The sequence below is a fragment of the Nothobranchius furzeri genome, chromosome 1, assembly GCF_043380555.1.
Source record: "Nothobranchius furzeri strain GRZ-AD chromosome 1, NfurGRZ-RIMD1, whole genome shotgun sequence".
Taxonomy (NCBI): Eukaryota; Metazoa; Chordata; class Actinopteri; order Cyprinodontiformes; family Nothobranchiidae; genus Nothobranchius; species Nothobranchius furzeri.
In genome coordinates this window covers 80,811,051-80,830,439 of record NC_091741.1, presented here as the reverse complement: position 1 = coordinate 80,830,439, position 19,389 = coordinate 80,811,051, and the positions used below count along the sequence as shown (strand labels likewise).

Genomic DNA, 19,389 nt, shown 5'->3' with positions numbered 1-19,389 from the left:
TATATATTTAATTATAAAAGAGAATTAAAATAATAAACACTCAAAAGTACCGAACATTGGTACCGTTAAGTACCGGTATCGATTCGTAGGTACCAGGAATTAGTACTGAATCGATTCAAATTTCAAAGGTACCCATCCCTACCTGTGATGTCATGAGCACATCTCTGAGCAAGTGGGTGGGGCAAAAAGAGTGAGGAGAAGTCTGTGGTGTCTCCATTTTTAAACAAAAGCAGCCTGAGCAGTTTTGCTTTTGGAGACTCTGACAGCGGCTTTGCTGTGCCTGGCCTGTGCCTTTGTGTGTATGTGTGTGTGTGTGTGCTGCCTCACAGCAGTGAGTCAGAGGCTCAGTAACTCCACAGCATCCAGAATGTTAATAAATCGCACATGCGCGAAGCCCCCACGGGCTGATTCTATCCGCCAATCGGAGGCTCCCCCAATGCTACGCGTGATTTTTGAGTCAGCCAATCGATCAGCAGTGAGCATGTCGGCCATGTTCGGTTCCAGGCAGACCACCTCAGCAAGAGGGCTAAGAAGACGTCCGGTTGCGCGTGAGCAAATCCAAGGCTACCTAAATGAGAGCACTCCCAACTCGGTCCGGGCAGACTGGAGCTGGTGCTAGTGTGTAAGGGCCATTACATTGTAATGTGCCACTTGTTTCAACTGTTGAGGCCCCTCAACAGCATTTGTCCTGAAATGTGACACAGTACGACCTTCAGATTGCATGCACACACATTCACACACATGGCTGTGTCAAAACTATCAAAGGTTGGCCCTAATTACCTAATCTGGTCACCATTAGCTGCAAATTGACTTTGATGTCTGACAAAACACTGAGGGAGAGGAACCCCCAAATGACAGGAAATCAAAAATAGCTGATTCCTCTCGTTTGAGACCAGACACGAATGAATAAAAGCTTTCAGGAGGCAAAAAAAGCATCCAAAGGAAAATTGCAATGAATAATGTGCAAGACATTTTCACATCAGTTTTGAAACTGAGCAGGCCCTGTGGGAACATTTACGGTTTTATTTTTTCTTCTCTTTTGCGAGCCATTTTTAATTATTTTTGTTTTCATCAAATGTCTCAAATACTTTAAAGGAGGAGACTGTCTCGGGACACTTTCAAAAATAAACCAGCGACCCGTAGAATCAAAGTCAAGCAGCACGAATAACTAATTGCGTTGTTCACAAGTTAAACTTTTGAACAATATTTATTTATGTCCATAGAACTCCGACTTCAAAATGACATGTAAACATAAAACCTGAAGTCGATAATCATCTGATATTTACAAAGAAATTAGGTTGTAAAATCTGGTGAAATCACCTAAACAAACAGGGGGCTCCACAGTGGAAACTATAAAATAAAGTGACTTAAATAAACCACATAATCAATGTCCCGGTTTTCAAACCCAAACAAATCTGATCCGTCATAAGCAGCAAACGCTTGTGTGCAGGCATCTAGAACATGACTGCGTGCAGCCGGCAGTGTTGGTGGATGCTGCAGCTATCATACCAGGGGGCCCCTGGGAGCTGGATGGGATGAGGAGGCTCCAGGCTGCAACGCTGTATGTTTTGGGGCAAACTAATAAACTTGTCTGGCTGGACAGACAGTAGTGTCCTCTGGCAAGGGGTGTGTTTTCATAAGCCCCCCCCCCCCCCCCCCCCATTTATGACCACACACCGACCTACAGACAGACTATATGCAGCATTAGATAGGCACCACCACAAAAAACATGCTAGTGAAAGATGCTTTAAGATATTTATTACAGTATTAGGAGTCAAATTATGGACGCAATTTTTAGGAAAACATTATCCCACAAATACATAATCAATAAAATAGTTAAAACTTTTACTTCCAACCCAAAGAAATGAAAGCAAATAATGTGACGGCTTCACCTCCACACTAGAAGTTAAGGAACTTCAAATAATTCAGGACAAATGTCTTCAGCTGTTGACAAACAAGCCCCCACAATGCGGCTCAAAAATTGAGCCCAGCCCGGAAGTAGCAAAAATTGCAGTTCCACCCTCATCCGCTGGGGGCTGGTGTCAGAAGCGAGCAAATCCTCATTGACTCCCATGTTAAAAATACCAATTTCACAGCAGAAATAAACATGTTTACATCCTGGTTCCAAAACATGTTTTTGGTTTAATGATCTAGTTTACACTCATGACAACTCTGAGGGGGGTGAATTTTTTTCTCACTCTTCTGTTTAAGTGTATTAAAAGCCTAAAATTCTGTATAATTAATGAGCATCCGACCCACGTGACCACAGAGCTAGCTCCGTGGAAAGGCCTCAGTAGAGCCTCGGTCTGGCTTGGAAACTGCTCCGGGATTTTGAGTCTCTGTGTTTGTGTATTCTTTTTTGGATATTTTTTGTGCAATTGTTGGACAAAATGACTTGCTGTGGCATTAATTGCACTAATAGAGCGTCCAAGGAGTCTCCACTGCATTTTTTTCGGTAAGTAAAATTATATTTATGTATTTTAGGTCACTGCCGAGCTGAGCTTAGCTTGTAACATGTACTGTTTAACCATGAAATTTAAATGTAATAGGGTAAAACCCAGTGCATTTAACATAATGCTGCACTTTAGAAAATGGGTTGAAATATAACATGTTGGTGGAGCTGGGTTCCCACTATCGGCTTGTGGAGCTCTCGAGAGACCGATGTTTTCCACGCGGTTCCCGCCTGCCCGCAGCTCGGCGTATCTCTGTCTGATCGCGGCTTCTGTCTGCTGCGCGGGCTGCCGGCTTTCAGGAGACCTCTGTGTTCCGCCTGGTTTTACCCAGCGGTCAGCCCGGCGTATCTCTGACTCAGAAGCTCTGGTGTTGTGCACAGTTAACTCCGGTTGTAGCTAGGTTGCTACCTCCGTTAGCTTAGCTCCCACTTCCGTGTTAGCTTTGGGTTAGCTTCAGGTTAGCTTGTAGCTAGTTCGACCGGGTGTCGTCAGTTGATCCCAGCCTTACAGCCCCACCCTCAGCTCCACCTCTCTTCCCTTTTGTGGAATTGTATGGGCTTGACTGAACCTATGACAAGGTCAAAATGGCGGTGGTGACCACCTCCCATTTTAGCACAAAAATGTGTTATTGGAGCCTGTGGAAATGAATTGTCCAGTACATATGTCGATGTTGACAAATCATCTGCTGTTACAAGGAACACTCTAGGCTTCAAAGATGTACATGAGCACCACCGTTGACTCTCATAGTTAGACTCAAACAGGACAGACTACATGACAATCAATACAAACCTTACCAACTAGCCTTGAAAATATTAGTTAAAAAGTTCAACTCACCCTAGCATTTTAACCAAATCCATTTTTCTATCCTTTTAAAAGATGGTCAAATATGGAGATATTTAACTTGTGTCCAAGATTATTTAGGTTTGGCTTCTCTTTGATATAATTTCATTGAAAAATATGAAAATGTTCCAGCCAGAGCCGTGACAAGAGGATGATTCCATCTAGAAAGAGTGGACAGTAAGATTGCTTTGTCAGTTAATATTTACTATGACTGGTTTAACTAGTGACCTGTTGATATTTTCAGTTTTTCCACAAGGTATTCTTCAAACTGCTCTGTGACTGCTGCTAGTTATTGTCAGCTCACTTTTTTTTGAGAGGGTAATGGCGGTGCTGTTGATGAATTTAAAGGAAGCAACATACTGGGCAATTACAAGCTAGCGTTTTCCGTCATGTTCGACGGATGTTCATAAAAATTGGCTTGACTCCGTTTGTTCTTGTGAGCCTGACGGAAATCCCTCGCAACAACAGATAATGACGTTGCATGTCTCCGTACTGACAGAGATGGAAAAGCATAAATTAGGCTTTAGACAGGACTGGCTGAGCTGAAGTACAGTTCGGGTCAAACTTCCAGAACCAACTCCCACTTGCTTCGCATTGCGCTGTTTGCTGACCAGAGCCGGACTCTAAGCAGAACATTTTAAACAACTCTTTAAATGAAATTAGCAAAAAGAACGGGCCACTCTGTCTGAAACACTAGGCAACCCAACTCTGGCTTTGCTAGCTTGTTCAGCTCAGTGAAGCTGAATGTACAGAATGTGCATTTCATGCATAAAGGGTGTTGTGTACAGCGGGGTGAGGGGCCATTTAGAGCAGTTTGATGGTTAGGTTATTAACCAATCATTAAGAAAGGTGATTGGATGAGGTTTTTCAGAGGTAATTCCATTTTAAATTTTTTTTTAACAAAACGTTTCATTTATTGGTTGCTATCGGTATACAATGCAATATGGCAAAAAAAAAAGTGCTCCAGAAAAACAACAAATACTGCTTCTTTAAAATACTGACTAGCAACTCAATCAACAGGTCTCCCATCTAAAGCACAACTACAAAAGGCAGCGTGTGTAACTTGGCCAACACGGGTTCTCTGCTGCATAATCTAAACAAATGTGAACACATAATCCCTGCTAACAGAACCACAACTCCTTTAGTCAAAGCCAGAAAACAAAAAAGCTGGCATCAAAAGACAGAAACAAACCAGAAAAGACACAAAGGAAAACAGTGACTTTCTCAGATGGATCTTCCTTCCATTCCTTTAGTCAGACAGACTAGGAAAACAAAGAAACATCTTTCTAAACACTCTCGCCTGACTGTACATGTGATTTATTGTGTCTGTAGGAGACGAAAACTGTTTCCTTCGTTCAGGCAGTACATTAAAGTTATGACACTGACCTTATCCTTTGTTATTTTTACAAATCATTAGCCAAGAAGAACAGAACCCCGACAATCACCAACTCTTGATATAAAAACACCAGGGAAGTCAACCAGTGCTGAAAAGGATTCAGTAATACCCATTTCATTCAACACACAGGGAATTTATGGTATTTATAGTAATCTATTGAATCAGAACAAAAATAACACAAAAGCTACTTGGGGAATACTAAACAGTGTGACTAATAGAGAGAAAACAAAATCCAGTATTCCAAATCACTTTGTCAAGGACAAAAAATATATTTATGATGATAAAGAAATCACTGATGACTTTAATGATTTTTTTTGTAAATGTAGGTAGGAGTTTGATGGAAAACAAACCAATAATAGAAGATAAATTGACCACAATGATTAGTACCATCAATAGTATTGTTCTTGATAACATAGATAAAGAAGAAATGCGAAACATTGAAAAAAAATAAATAAAAAAAAATGTGGAAACAAACGATCAACCGATTATCAGGACCTGGACATGATAACTGTTAAAACCATCATAGAATCTGGCATTGAACCATTCACTTACATTTGTAATCTATCAATTTCTACTGGAAAATTTCCTGACGCAATGGAAGCAGCGAAAGCCATTCCTTTGTATAAGAGTGGTAATAAACATAGTTTCAATAATGACAGGCCGGTGTCACTGCTTCCACAGTTTTCTAAAATATTGGAAAAAGGATTTGAATCAAGGTTGGATAAATTAATCGAAAAAAATTATATTTTAAACAATGAACAATATGGGTTTAGAACTAAACATTCCACAGCAATGACAATAATGGAATTAACGGATAAAATATCAACAGCAATTGACAATAAAAATGACTTTGTTAGTGTTTTCATTGATTTGAAAAAACCATTTGACGTCATTGATCACTCAAGGTTACTTCAAAAATTAAGTCAGTATGGAATAAGAGGTGTGGCTCATCAATGGGTTAAAACTGATTTAGAACAAAGGAAACAGTTTGTTCAGATAAAGGACCATAAATCAAAACTATGTGAAATTAATTGTGGAGTGCCACAAGGGTCGGTCCTCGGACCAAAACTGTTCATTTTGTTTATTAACGACTTGGTAAATGTATCTAAGACACTCTGTACCATTCTATTTGCAGATGATACAACACTGTTTTACTCAGGATCAAATATTGAGGAGGTGGCTAAAGTGATAAATGATGAACTGATTCAAATTAAAAGCTGGTTTGATATAAATAGATTGACACTGAATCTTAATAAAACACATTTTATTCTATTTAATGATAAAAAGAACAGTGATGTGTCATTGGAAATAGATGGGATTGAAATTCAAAGAGTAAAAGAAACTAAATTTCTTGGAGTTCTTATTGATGAAGACTTGTCATGGAAATCCCATATTAGTTACATAAAAGGTAAAATTGCCAAATCCTTAGGAGTATTACATAGACTCAAGTTTTTACTGACTAATTCTGGTTTGTTGGCATTGTACAATTCACTGCTTGTTCCACACTTGACTTATTGTGTAGAAATCTGGGGAGCAACATACAAAAACTATACACAACCTGTATTTATTTTACAGAAAAGAGCTCTGAGAATCATCAATTATAGTGGCTGTAGAGATCCATCAAACCCATTGTTTATTAAATATAAATTACTGAAATTTCATGATTTAAAAGACAGGAAAATCATACAAACCATGTATGAAGTCAATTTAAGTACTCTGCCAACAAACATTCAGGGGATATTTGAAAAGAGAACTAGTAATTACATGCTGAAAGAAACTGGTGTGTTTACAAAACCTAGATTTAGAACTAAAAATTAAGGAATGGAATATATCTGTAAATGGTGTTAAATTATGGAATAACCTTAAAAGGGAAATTAAAAAAATTCTGTCATTTAATATATTCAAAAAATGTACCAAATTGAGTGTACTAAATAATTATGAAAATGTAAATTAAATCAATGATCATGATCGCACTGGAATTTAGAACAGAAAATAGTTTAAAATTAATCTGTATGTGTGTCTGACAAATGGAAATTGTATATAAATTGATTATTTCTTCTGGAAAAGGGGGCAGAAATTATAAGATGTTTTTCTTCACTCTGCTCCTTTTCGTTCAAATTTGATTTTTTGTTATGCATTTCTTATTGCTTATATGTTTTATTTGTTTTTATTTTGAATGAAATAAAAAGAAAAAAAATCTCAATGTTTCACTGGCCAGACAAACAAAAACACACTACTGATCTCTGAAAAGTCTCTGATCAGATTCTCTAATCCAATGTGTCATTTTCTCTCAAAGATCTATTGGTCTGACGTTGTCTAGTGAATAAAAGGTCAGCCTGTGCCCAGCACCCTTCAAGTGTGACAGAAAGAAGCAATATATTCCATCCATGTTTAGACGCTCTGTGTCAGACGGCTAAATCCATCACTGGCAAGGCTGGTTTGTGGAAACTCAGCAGCTTCTTTTCAAATGTCTTTTGTTCTTTCAGGTCGACTGCAAACAACAACAAGCAGCTCCAACTGAAAACCAAACAGGACAGAAAACATGTCTAAAACATGCTTTAGCTTTCTCCGAATGGATTTATGCCCAAAAAAGACACACATTTGATTAAATGCATAGAATATATAATGCCTCATAAATGATGATTAACTACAAGCAAGTAGCAAAAAAAAAGAAAAGAAAAAAGAAACAGCACTATCCATTAGAAAAGTAAAGGTTGTTACATTCAGTCTTAGAAAGATTATGTTTTAATTCCTTCACAAAATGAAACTATTAATAATTTAGACTCACATTACAAGCCAGCCATCAAAAATAAAGTTTAAACAAAGAAAATTATCGAATTTTATCCCTTCTCTGGAAAATAAGTTTTCATTCCTGATGTCAATCCTATCAATACATCAGAAGGGCAGAAACGGCACTAAATGTATTCCTGGCATTCTTAAACCAAACTCCAGGCAAAATGATTCTCCTCTGAGAAAACGTTTTTCCACCTCAGAAAAATCTGATGCACACTGGCCGAGCGTCAGATTTATGAGCTGATGACAGGTGCTCGAGTCTGACGGAGCTGCTTCAGAACAGCTTGTTGCAAAAACTGAAAAATAGCAAAGGTGTGTGTCGGGAGCAAGAAGGATAAACTGTGCTGAAAACATCAAGGCTGATATCAGAGGCAACTCAGACAGCAGGTCAGTGCAGCCGACGCTCCGTGAAGAATCTCCAGAGGTGAAGCTAAGCCTCTTAGTGAAGCAGATTACACTGTCTGTACAGAGTCAAAGCGTGGCTCTATTGATATGTATGTCAGATCTTTGTCAGGTGAAAACAGGATGAGAAGCTCAGTTTGAGGCTGAGGCATTCTGGGGGTACCTGAGACAAGCAGGTTCAGAGCATTTTATGGATGGATGCCGCACCTGTCTTCTCCGTCGTTCAAAGAATACTTTGCCTGACGCTGATTAATGCGTCCACATACGGCTGAGCTCTGCGTAGTGTTTCTAGTTAAGGGCAGCAGGCTGGGTACTGAGAGAGAGAGCAGAAACAGCAGGAGAAAGAGCTCTGGTGTCTGTTATACAGTTGGACCTGAGGCTACTGCTGAGTGGGGGTGAACTAGAGAGAACAGAAGAAAATGTTGAGAGAGAAAGAAAATAGACACAAGGACAGAGGGCAAATATTTTTTGGAGGATCTGAGTAAACAATGAAGAGGCCGTGGTGAAATATGTGGGCCAGCATCGGAGTCGATGATAGTCCTGCTCCTCAGAGGCTACAGGGGCAGCGGAGATCATATCTCTGATGTGCTCTCGGGTTTCGGAGGGATGTGTCGCTGTTTGATGATAAACTGGCATCCCAAATTAGAGCTGGGCATAGAGTTACCACCTACCCACAGGACACCATTACTGTCTTCAGTAAAGTGCTACAGGGGATGGATGAAAGCAGCAGGCTGTCCAAACAGGAGACATGATGGAGCTAACATACCTGTTGGTAGTGTGTTTGATAAAGGAAGGGACTGAGCGAGAGAGAGGGAAAAAAGCAGCTCATGTGCATGTTGTTATGGGATTAGGTCACTCACATGCAAATGTCCAGAACACACAAATGCACATGTACACGAAGCCAAAATACTGCTGCAGTGTTGCACACAGAAACAGAACATGTGCTGGGAGTAAAAATAAGTCAACTGTATTTTAAAAATGTAACAAAAAAATCTGTCAATTTAAAAATATCTTGCTTTCAATTACTTCTTTATCCAAGAATTTATCCAAAATAGTAGTTTTCATCACTTATTGGACAGCTGCAGTCCAACACCCCAATGTTCATTTAATGAACCGTGGAGGTTTTTTTTTTACTCGGTTTCTGATTATGAGAGTTGCGGGTTTTCATGACATCTGTTGACCTCATTTGTCTCGGTTTAATTAGCAGACGTCATTATTTCAGTGTCACCTGTGGATACTCAGAGCCGAGGGAGGGAAATGCAACACAAACACTGGGGAAAATTAGCCCAATTAAGTCATTATGCAACACAAGCCAGAAGTCTGAAAGTTTAGGCTCCTCTGGCTCTACTTAGAAAGAGTTTTCTAAACTTTCCCACCAGCGCTTGTCAGAAGAAACGGAATAGGGTGCTACGGGTCTATCGGCGTCACAGAGTTATAGCGCTGAGAAAAAGATGGTGTGTTTGTGTGTGTGTGTTTACCTCGCCTGACATGTCGGGTGCCAGCGTTATGATTGGCCACAGAGAGGAGTAGATAAGAAAAAACACCACCCAGAGGATGATGCTTCCCCAGATGGCAATGTGACTGAACTGTTGGAGAACAGAAAAGTAGATATTTAAATGTCTCTCTTATGTTGAATTATCATGCTGATGTTATATTAGTCCATCACATTTATTATTCTTCTCACAGAAATTGGAAACAATATTTTAGCCAATCGTTCCTCTTCTTGAATAATGGACGAGAAGCATGGTGGTGCCGTGGAACCAAAACCAAATTTTTCCCAAAGAAGAAAAAATAAACTGTGGTTTTTTTTTTTGTACATTCTTTTGGTATTCCCTGTTGTTTTGAGCTGTGAGAACTGCCAGGTATGAAGCAGTCACAGGTGTTCAGACTGGCACCTGATTGACAGTACTTGTGTGTTTGGGTCCTTGCCACTTTTGTCCTTTTAAGAAAACCGTTGGTGTTCAGATTCGGAGTGGCAGCATTAGTTGTTTTTGTCAAGAGTTTTTTCCCAGCAGACAGCAAGAGGGACAGATGCTCTTCTAAAATAAAGTTCAAGTATTATTGCATCTTGACTTTTTGATATTTAAAATGGTTTTGTTTTCCATCTAAACTGTTTTCATTGTAGTTTTAGTTGTGTTTGGAGAGCATAAACAATTATTGATATTTGGGAGGTTAACTTTGCAGCTAAACTTCAAAGTCCCCCATTGGGGGGCATTACGGCCCAAAGGATTGTGGGTGCCCAGGCGGAGAGGTCTGGCGGGCCAGATGTGGCCCGTTGAGGTTCACTGCTTTCGATGGTCTCTCAGTCTAATACGATCATATCACTCCAGTTCTGAGATCACTTCACTGGCTGCCCATCCAATATGGAGTTCAGTACAAAATTGGCCTTCTTACTCACCAGTGCATCCATGGAACTGCTCCTGCCTATCTGAGCGAACTTCTCATCCCACACACTGCCACAAGAACCATCTGCTCTACCACCTCTTCACACCAACCACTGACTAAACTCTCCACTATGGGAGACAGGTCCTTCAAGGCAGTGGCCCCTCAATTTTGGAATTCTCTCCCAGAGTTTCGAAGGGCCACACAATCTGTGGAGCTTTTCAAAAAAGGCCTCAAGACCCTTTTGTTTAATAAGGCTTTTTAATGCACAACAACCTGAGTGTTTTACTTTATTGTGTTGTTTTTACTTGTTGTTTGCATCTACTGTAATGACTTTTTAGATGGGTTTTATGTACTTCTGGGGACTGTTTTTATTTTCCATACTTGATAGTATCCTGAAATTTTAACTGTGTTTTTAACTAGCTAGTGTACCTTATACCTGTCCCCTATACTCTGTAGCACTTTGAGGTTACTTCTGTAATTTAAAGCGCATTATAAATAAAATGTATTATTATTATTATTATGACACAAATGAACTTTGGCACAATTTACTAATATTCTGGGATTCATTTATACAACCTATAACAATGGTTCCCAACCTAGGGTCCGCAACACTCCAAGGGAGTTCACTAGCAATCACCAGGGGTTGTCATAATTTCACCAGTGCTGAGGTTGGAAGGTCATATTTATATTTGTAAATATTACATTTATAAAATCCCAATAACACACACTAAAGTCTAAAACAAGGAGAATATGTACAAAACTATACAAATGATTTTTATTTTTTGCAAGCAAATGTTTGTAATGAATCACTTTTAATGTGTGCATGCTGGTAGAAGTTGAGGTTGGGGGGGCAGGCCTGTCTTGGACAAAGACATGCGGAATCGCTGAGCTGGAACAACCACCACCACACTGGTTGACCTTAAACAGCTTCACTCAGATGAATGGGATGGTACTTCACTGCAAAGTATGACCAGCAAAAGGAAGAAGAGCTAAGCTGACATCCTGGACTGTGAAATTAATAGCTGTAAATATAAACAATATGTTGTGTTGTTCTCTTATTTTGGTGGGAACAAAAAAAAAGTGCAATCCTGCAATCTACCACGCAACCAAAAACAAATCTGAAGACCAACGTTAGAATTTTTAAGAGATTTTGACAGACATTTTGGGAATAATGTTAACAAACTTAGCTATGTTGCTCTTTCCACAGAAGCACCGTCTTTACTAGACAAATCCTTCATTAAAGGGGACTAATTGAACTTTACAATCATAAGAAAATCAACAACAATCGATATTATTAAAGCGGGGAAACAATTGACAGAAATAATGCTTCCAAATCTTTTAAAATGCTTTATTTCAATAATGATGACCTGTAGTTTTTATCATCTGGGCTTAAAAGCTTAAACAGGCGCATCCTTAAAACTTGACTAACTTTCCATACGCTGTCCTGGTTTAACAGTTACAAACCAACTGGGAACAAACCAATAAAATGATGCAGAGTTAAGGAGAGGATGTAAAACATATCACAAGCATCAACGGCTACTTAAAAGGACAGATCCAACACAATTACAGGAAGAGTCCATAACTTACCATGGTCCAGGATGACGTCTCAACCCCAGCTTTAAGACAAACTGTGATGACCACAAACTGCAGAGGTACACACCACATCATCATTCAACTGCTCACATTTTTAACTTGTGTTTTCATTCTACTTTGATCACTTTTAGAATAAAGTTTCCTATTTCTGTTATCAAAGGGAAAGCCCAAGAAATGAAAGTACATCTGGTGTTTATTCAGCAGAAACTGGACAAGTGAACTCAACACATAGACCGATGCACTTACTGTGTAAACCATGTTGCCTAACAGGAGATAGTCTGGAGTTTGTCCGCTGCCAAACACTGTATCTGTTAAGAGAATCAGCAACGCAAGCTTTTAGGGATGTTGTTGTATTTTCTGCATCTCTCAATGTTTCTCACAGCACGCACTGGATATTATTTTAAGTGCATCACAGTGGGAACTGCATTGTTAGACGGTTAGACGCCCAGAGAAGAACAGTTAAAGAGAAAATCACAGTCAAATGTTCCTTCCATCACTGACGATTGAGTAAAGTTGGAATATTAATCTAGTCTTTTCTACAGTGAAGGACCTATAATAAACTAGAGCTGGAAAAAAGAACTGATGTTAAGTCTTAAGGGTCAGAAAGTAAACGTCTTGACTAAATCATTCCTACACCAGAGTGAACCGATATCTTTCAGCAGAAAAATGGTTATTTATGTGGCCAGTAAAAATGGGACCTATATTGCCAAATAAGATGAAAATAAACACACAGAAGCTTGGTTTCAGACCGTCGCTGTGAGTTTGGGTTGTGGTTAAATTATAAACAGCGTGAAAATGTGAAGAGACAAAGAGGTAGAGGCTCCGTTTTCTTTCACTTCCGGCTGGTCACATCTAGTGTGTGCTGAGGCTTTGCTGACAGCCCGTCAGTCAGAGTGAAGGGGTTTGGTGCCTTTGTTTGGAAAGCAGACCCAAACTTGTGTGGTCCTTAGCTCTGGCCAGCCAACACTCACAGGCTTAAGGATGCCTAGTCTCTTTGTGCACACGCACGCGCGCGCACGCACACACACACACACACACAGCTAAAGGTCTCACAAATTAAACATACACTTATTTAAATATTATAAAACACCAGATTTGCGTATCAACTGACGTAACAGACTCATCTACAAGGTGCAAAATGATGAAAAATGATGTGCCTGTAATTGCACCGGTGGAAACATGCAGTTATGCTAGTTACTGCACGTTGCTCAGACCGGAGACACCACATGTTTGCAATTCGAGACGGGACAGTTGAAGAGAGCAGTAATTAAGACAAAGTATGTGTGTTTGACCGTTTTCCTCTTTTATCCACTGGGAGAGGTGGAAGAATCTCCAGGAGCCACTAACCGTGCTGGAAGGCTTTAAGGGGGAACCAGAAGAGAATGACTGAGTGGAAGAGTCCGTTCAGACAATGGGCCCAGAAGACCTGCAAAACAGAAGATGGAGGGTAAGGAGGTGGGGGGAGAAGAGGGAGGAGGAGGGGGCAGAGACAAAGTGAGAAGAAAAAAACTGCATGTGAAAGGGTGCGGGGAGCTCCAGCTTTCCAGGTGACCCCTGACCTGGACCCTTTGTGCCAACCCAGCGCTGGGCTAAGTGGCGGTTTTGTCGGGGCCTCCTCTCTCAATGGCCACCCCGCTGACAGACACGTTGTATATCCTCTGTGAGTGCGAGGGAGAGAGAAGCTGCCGGTATGTGTATTAGCAATGAAAGGTAAGTGGACAACATCAATATAAAATGTATATTTAAACACTATCAAACTGATTTAACATGTACGGAGCGAGGGAAGGATCTCCACTCCTTACACTTCAGCGCTTTCATCCCAATTTTTTAACCTTTGCTGTAATAAATAACAGTTAGGTTTAAGCGAGTCAAGAAACACACAGAATGACTGACCGATGAGACAGGAATGAAGCTGTTTTTATGGTAATTAAAAGTCTGTGAGTATGTGTCTATTCAAATGTACCCCCACCCCATCCAAACCACCTAAGTTCAAACTTACTTTATGCAGTGCCAGAGCCAAACAAAACACTAATGAGCAATGTAGCATGAAACAGCCGTGAAATCTATTGGGCCAGAAAGCGCTTCGCACTTGTGCCCCCGCTAGTTCCTGACCCAGACTGTGGTGTTAATTCTGAGGGCCGAAAATCTGTCAAACTCAGAAAGCGTGCTGCCAGTGCGTCAGGAAGTACCATGAAACGGTTGCTAGCAAGCAGGATTTTTTTAATTGGGGGGGGGGGGCTTTTCAGCAAACTTTTCATTGAAACGCAAAACTTATTCGTCACAAGTGTGTGACTCGAAAACTCCAAGTTTTACAGGTTTTATAAAGTTTTTTTGTATTTTAAGCAATTTTTTTTTACATTGCTTTAAGGTTATTCCATATATCCTGCCAGGAATTGGGAGTGATCAGGAAGAAAAATGCAGAGTAAGGTAGGAAAATGTACGGTAAAGGGAAAGATTTGTAATAAATTTAAAACAACGTTGTTTTTTTAGTATAGTTTGACCTCAGAGGCACAACCTCATCACCTTTCCTACTGACTAAACAAAATCCCACACAAGCATCCCCCACCCTGGATTACCTCACCCTCCCGTTGTGTACACAAAATCCAATCCACAGAGCGAGGGGTAACCCCCCCCCCCCCCCCCCACTTCTCCAACTCTATGTTTGAACATGTATTAAATAATGTTACAATCACACGTTTATGCCAATTAGCCTCATGCTGACAAGCTCAGCTCTGTGTCGGCTAATGCCGTCCTGAACACCACAGGGGAACAAACTAATCCCAGTTTCCTTTCCCCATTAATGAATGCTAATTAAATCAAAGGTTTATATTAATTTGTCACAGTGGGACTGTTCCCTTCAGCTCTCAATCCACCAAGGTATCTCCTTTCCTTTTTCACTAAGGATCCACTCTGAATGAATGGCTGTTCTGTCCTGTGAAGATTTGGCCCTTTGTAAAAGTCATAATCGCCAAAAAAAGCAGAACACATGAAAGGCTGTAATTAATATGGAGCCAAATATTTCCAGAGCTGCCCGCTCCTTTCCACTTCTTTATGAATGAGTGTGGTAAGAAGGGGGAAACGAGCTTAAAACGGGGGATAGTTGCTGCTAGACAGCAGGCATTATTAAGGCTGAATCAGCGGACTGTTTATTTTGGTAACATAAGTGCCCTGAATATGTAATTAAAAATGAATGAGAGACAAAGCTGTAGCCCCCCCGCCTTGAGTCTACAACACCCCAAGCCTCTCCCTGCTCAAACTTCAACACAAACAGCTTTAATTGACGAAGACAGTATCTGTTGTGTACAAAAGAGCCAGGGGGTGCAGAGACAAGTTTCAAGGGGCCAAATTCCTGCTGGATTTTCTCGCCTCGCCTCGGGCCAGCTGTAAGGAAAATATCTCAGGAAAAGAGGGGACAGGCCAGCAAAAACAACTTGCTGACCTGCCCGAGTCATCATTTATGGGTCTTGGAAAATGTGGCCCAAACAAAAGTGAGGTTCATTTGCTTCTAACTATCAGACGAATAACTCGGTTCTTTGACAAGAAATACTTAATAAAATATTCTAAAGAATTAATAATGGAAAGTCCATCTTAATTTGCTTCTCAAACAGCTTAAACAAGCAGCTATGTTTGATTGGTGTTAATTTAGCTCCGCGAGTATCGGTTCCATTTCAAGGAAAGGGAACGCGGTGCTGTTCGGTCATTCAGCAGCTCAATATGCTGCTTGTTCTGAATACAGTATACATGCTGTTGTTGGTTACATGTGTGTAACGTACCAGTTTTCAAAATGAAAGATATTCTTTTTAAACCTATCATTGATTAAGGCACAGATTACTCAAACATTTGATTTAATCACCTTATTCATTTAACACATTTGATTATTTCAACCCATAAGTTGTAAAGTCCCTTAGGAATTTTGAGGAGGTTGAACTTAATCATCAGAGTGAGGATGAACACGTTTCGTCTGCATGAGACCTTGACTGAGAATGTTATGTCTCAGGACTGGAGCAGTTTTCTGTTTTGGGGCAGCCAGATGGTGTGTTTGTGTCTGCAAATGAAAGTTCATTTCTGGTCAATTTGTTGGTGAAAATTTGACCAATGGTACATTACATGTGTCTTGCTTACTATTTTTGTCACTGATTTTACCATCTTTGCAAATCACAAAAACGGCTACAAAAAAATAGTAACCACTAACGCATAGTGTCTTGGACAAGTAACTTTTATTTGACTCCTGATATGGAAATAGCAATGCGTTAGATTGCTAAACTGAAAGAAATGGTCATTTTAGAGTAACGTGTTACTGGCAACACAGATAGGGACAGTACATATCTAAATTATTGCAAGCAAGCTGTATTTTTCTGTTTACCAATGGATGGCCATTAGGGACAAAATCCCTGGGAGTGCAACTTCCAGCAAAATAACAAGGTCACCAGACTCCCTTTCATCACTGGCAATGAGTGAAGAGGAAAATGTGTAAAACACCAATGTTTATGAATGGAGAAAGTTTTGCATTCCTCTGTTACAAATCCGTAAATGCGTGTTGTCCTCACAGGCTCCTGTAGAGAGAAACATGGTGTCTAATATGGTGCCGCCCAGAGACTAAGACCCGCTCCCATGTATTTTTTAGAAATGATTTTTATATGATGTTTATATGTTACAAAGCCGCCAATATTTTTCAACAACTGGGCATCATTTAACACATTTTCAACAACATTTTGATGGATATTTCCAGAACTACACATTGTTCATTTAACATAGTGTATAATTATTACAAAGGTTTTACAAATTATCCAAATATAATATTCTAACTGTGTGAATATTTTAATATTCTTTAATATACTCAGATATTGTGTTTATTATTTTTATGTTGACCAACTGGATGTTTGAGTCTTTATCATTAGAATTATGGAGGATTTGTATTTTTAAGTATCACCTGAGGACTAAAGGTTTGATGTACATCTATAGTGACTTTCAAACCAAACAGAAGGTTTGTTAACAGAAGGAAGTCAGCCTAATGTGGAACACTCGGCTCCACCCGGGTTAAACGTGATCTGATAGCCTTGGCCTCAGAACAAACAGCGCCCTTCCTTAAACAAATTGTATAGTTTTCCGCGACAAATGCTGTCACAGAATGACAGCGTGCTCCTCATTACCTCCTCACTCATTCTTTCTGCTGCTTACCCAAACCAATTTGACCTTCTGAGCCACTGACCACCATGGCCAATCTGCCTTTAATCCACATCCAAATGGTGGTAACCAGGTCTCCACGCCTGTGAGGAGGGTCCAGGAGTCTGTGGCTCAGCATGGAGAAAGAAGCAGATGGCTTCATTACCAGCAGGGGAAGCTAACAGACAGCTCCCACAACCAGACCCATCAGAACACGCCAAACCAGGCCACAACATACAAACCACACTGGCCAGATCACTGAGATGGAAGATAAACTCCACTTCAGGAACATCTCCCATCATTAATATGGGGCGACGGTGGCACAGGAGTTAAATGCTCGCCCCGCAATCGGAAGGTTGCAGGTTCGAGCCCCGCTCAGCCTGTCGCTGTGTCCTTGGGCAAGACACTTAACCCACATTGCCTGCTGGTGGTGGTCGGAGGGACCAATGGTGCCAGTGCTCGGCAGCCTCGCCTCTGCCAGTGCGCCCCAGGGCAGCTGTGGCTACATCGTAGCTCATCCCCACCAGTGTGTGAATGTGTGTATGGATGAATGACTGATTGTGTTGTAAAGCGCCCTGGGGGGTTCCAGGACTCTAGAAGGCGCTATATCAAATACAGGCCATTTACCATTAATATGATGGGAACTGATTTTAGAAGCAGGAGCTGTTGTCCTCTTTGTGAATCTAGTGGAGACTTATTCTCAAGAAGTAAAATGTTTCAAGGTCAATGTTGTCACCAAGGTCAGCTGAATACTAAAACCAGAGTACTAAAGAGCAACATTGTGCTAAAGTAGGAAATACTTGATAAACTAATATCAATAAAGAAGAGAGCATGGAATAGATGAAGGTAATAAAGTGAAATGTGCTCCAAAACATTTGGTTTTAAAAGATAAAAATGAAATGACAAAAAAGATTACCTTGGTATTAAAACCCATTGCATTCTGAGAGGTTTTATAGAGTTCTGGGTATTTCAGCATATTCTCTTTCCTACAAGAGCGTTCAAATATTCCCAGGGTGAGAGGGGGTAACGCAGTGAAGATCTGAATGAGAGAAAAAGCACAAAAACATAATATTTTAATTCAAATTAATGTAAGGATTTGGGTCTTTTTATTAGAATCTGACTCAAACACTAAAGACTGATTCAAAACCTGATTTTAATGTTAAAGTTAACAGATGCCTGCTCATTCCCACAACCGCCACAGGTTTTATTGTTGTTCTGTTAAATGTACTTACCGTATTCTTCTGTTTGGTTATTGAACACCACTGACCATTAACCCTTCGGGGCTTCTTATTTAGATTTGTCATGCTTTCAGTCTATTCATATGCAAAGCTTACCCTCCAATGAACATCTGCAATGTTCTGGACTAAGAAGCAAGTGTTTGGGTTTAGATGAAGTGTGATTTTTTAGAGATGTTGTAATATGCTATATGGCAGCTGCTGAAAGCAGAGTGATGGTATTGTGTGACTGGGGAAGCAGTTGGTGTGAGATCCCCACAGGCCCATCTGGAGTGGGAGGCTACAGGCACCAGTTTGTAGGACCAGCGGGCCAACAGGACATGCTCCATTGGGCTCCTTTCTTATCCACAACCAAGCCCAGGAAGATCTCTATTGATGGGGTGGATTTAGACCACTGCTTCCAACAGACTCCCACTGAGCCAGAGGAATGTCTGCAGCTCTGGGAATAGTGTGAAAAACAGAGTGAACTCTATTCTGTCCCTTACGTGGAGCAGTGATTATTCTGGGTTGTGGTTTATTATGTAACTGATAAAAAAAGGCAGGACGCCCACATTGACCGACAGTTCGTTGCATAAATTGCTTCCATCCATTTTTGTTGACAGAGTGGAGCGTGCTTTGATGCATATGATAAATGTGAACTCCATGTAGCCACATGAGCATGCTTTTTTTCTTGCCATTTAATTTGTGACAGATATGAAATATGAGTTCATTAGGAGTGGTCCTGTTACGCTGCCCTGTGGGACTCCCAAAATCAACGGCCAGATCACTTGCTGCGCTGGTCTTCCTATTCTTTAAAAAAATCTAACAGGGCTGATTTTACAAACTGCACTCTATGGCTCAAGCAAAGCTGTTGCTCTTTGACATTCACCACATAGCTCAGGGTACAGAGGGAGTACGGACTTGACATCTGGTCATAAATAACAAAGAAATATTCCTTGAGGTAAATGCCACACTGGTGCAAAAAAGGAATAAGTTTAGGGTCCTACAGTTAATCAGTGGATACTCACCACATTATACAAGCCGATACACCAACGTTCAAACAGAATCTGTCCAGAGAAGCCATTAACGAAGGCAAACCAAATCTGAGGAAGACAAAAAAGGATAAAATAAATCACACGAGTCAGGGCAA

General features: G+C 40.4%; 1 protein-coding gene across 6 annotated transcripts in view; it reads right to left on the bottom strand.

Moving 5' to 3' along the window:
* Positions 1–19,389, bottom strand: part of atp8a1 (ATPase phospholipid transporting 8A1) — a 146,386-nt gene that overhangs the window by 11,097 nt on the left and 115,900 nt on the right. For all 6 annotated transcript variants that reach the window (XM_054739252.2, XM_015949802.3, XM_015949820.3 and 3 more), the window contains 6 exons: positions 19,268–19,342; positions 17,942–18,064; positions 13,210–13,288; positions 12,109–12,170; positions 11,857–11,913; positions 9,363–9,470 (listed from right to left, as the gene is read on the bottom strand). In XM_054739252.2, the coding sequence (XP_054595227.1) occupies positions 9,363–9,470; positions 11,857–11,913; positions 12,109–12,170; positions 13,210–13,288; positions 17,942–18,064; positions 19,268–19,342 (504 nt within the window). The remainder of the gene's footprint in view (positions 1–9,362; positions 9,471–11,856; positions 11,914–12,108; positions 12,171–13,209; positions 13,289–17,941; positions 18,065–19,267; positions 19,343–19,389) is intronic.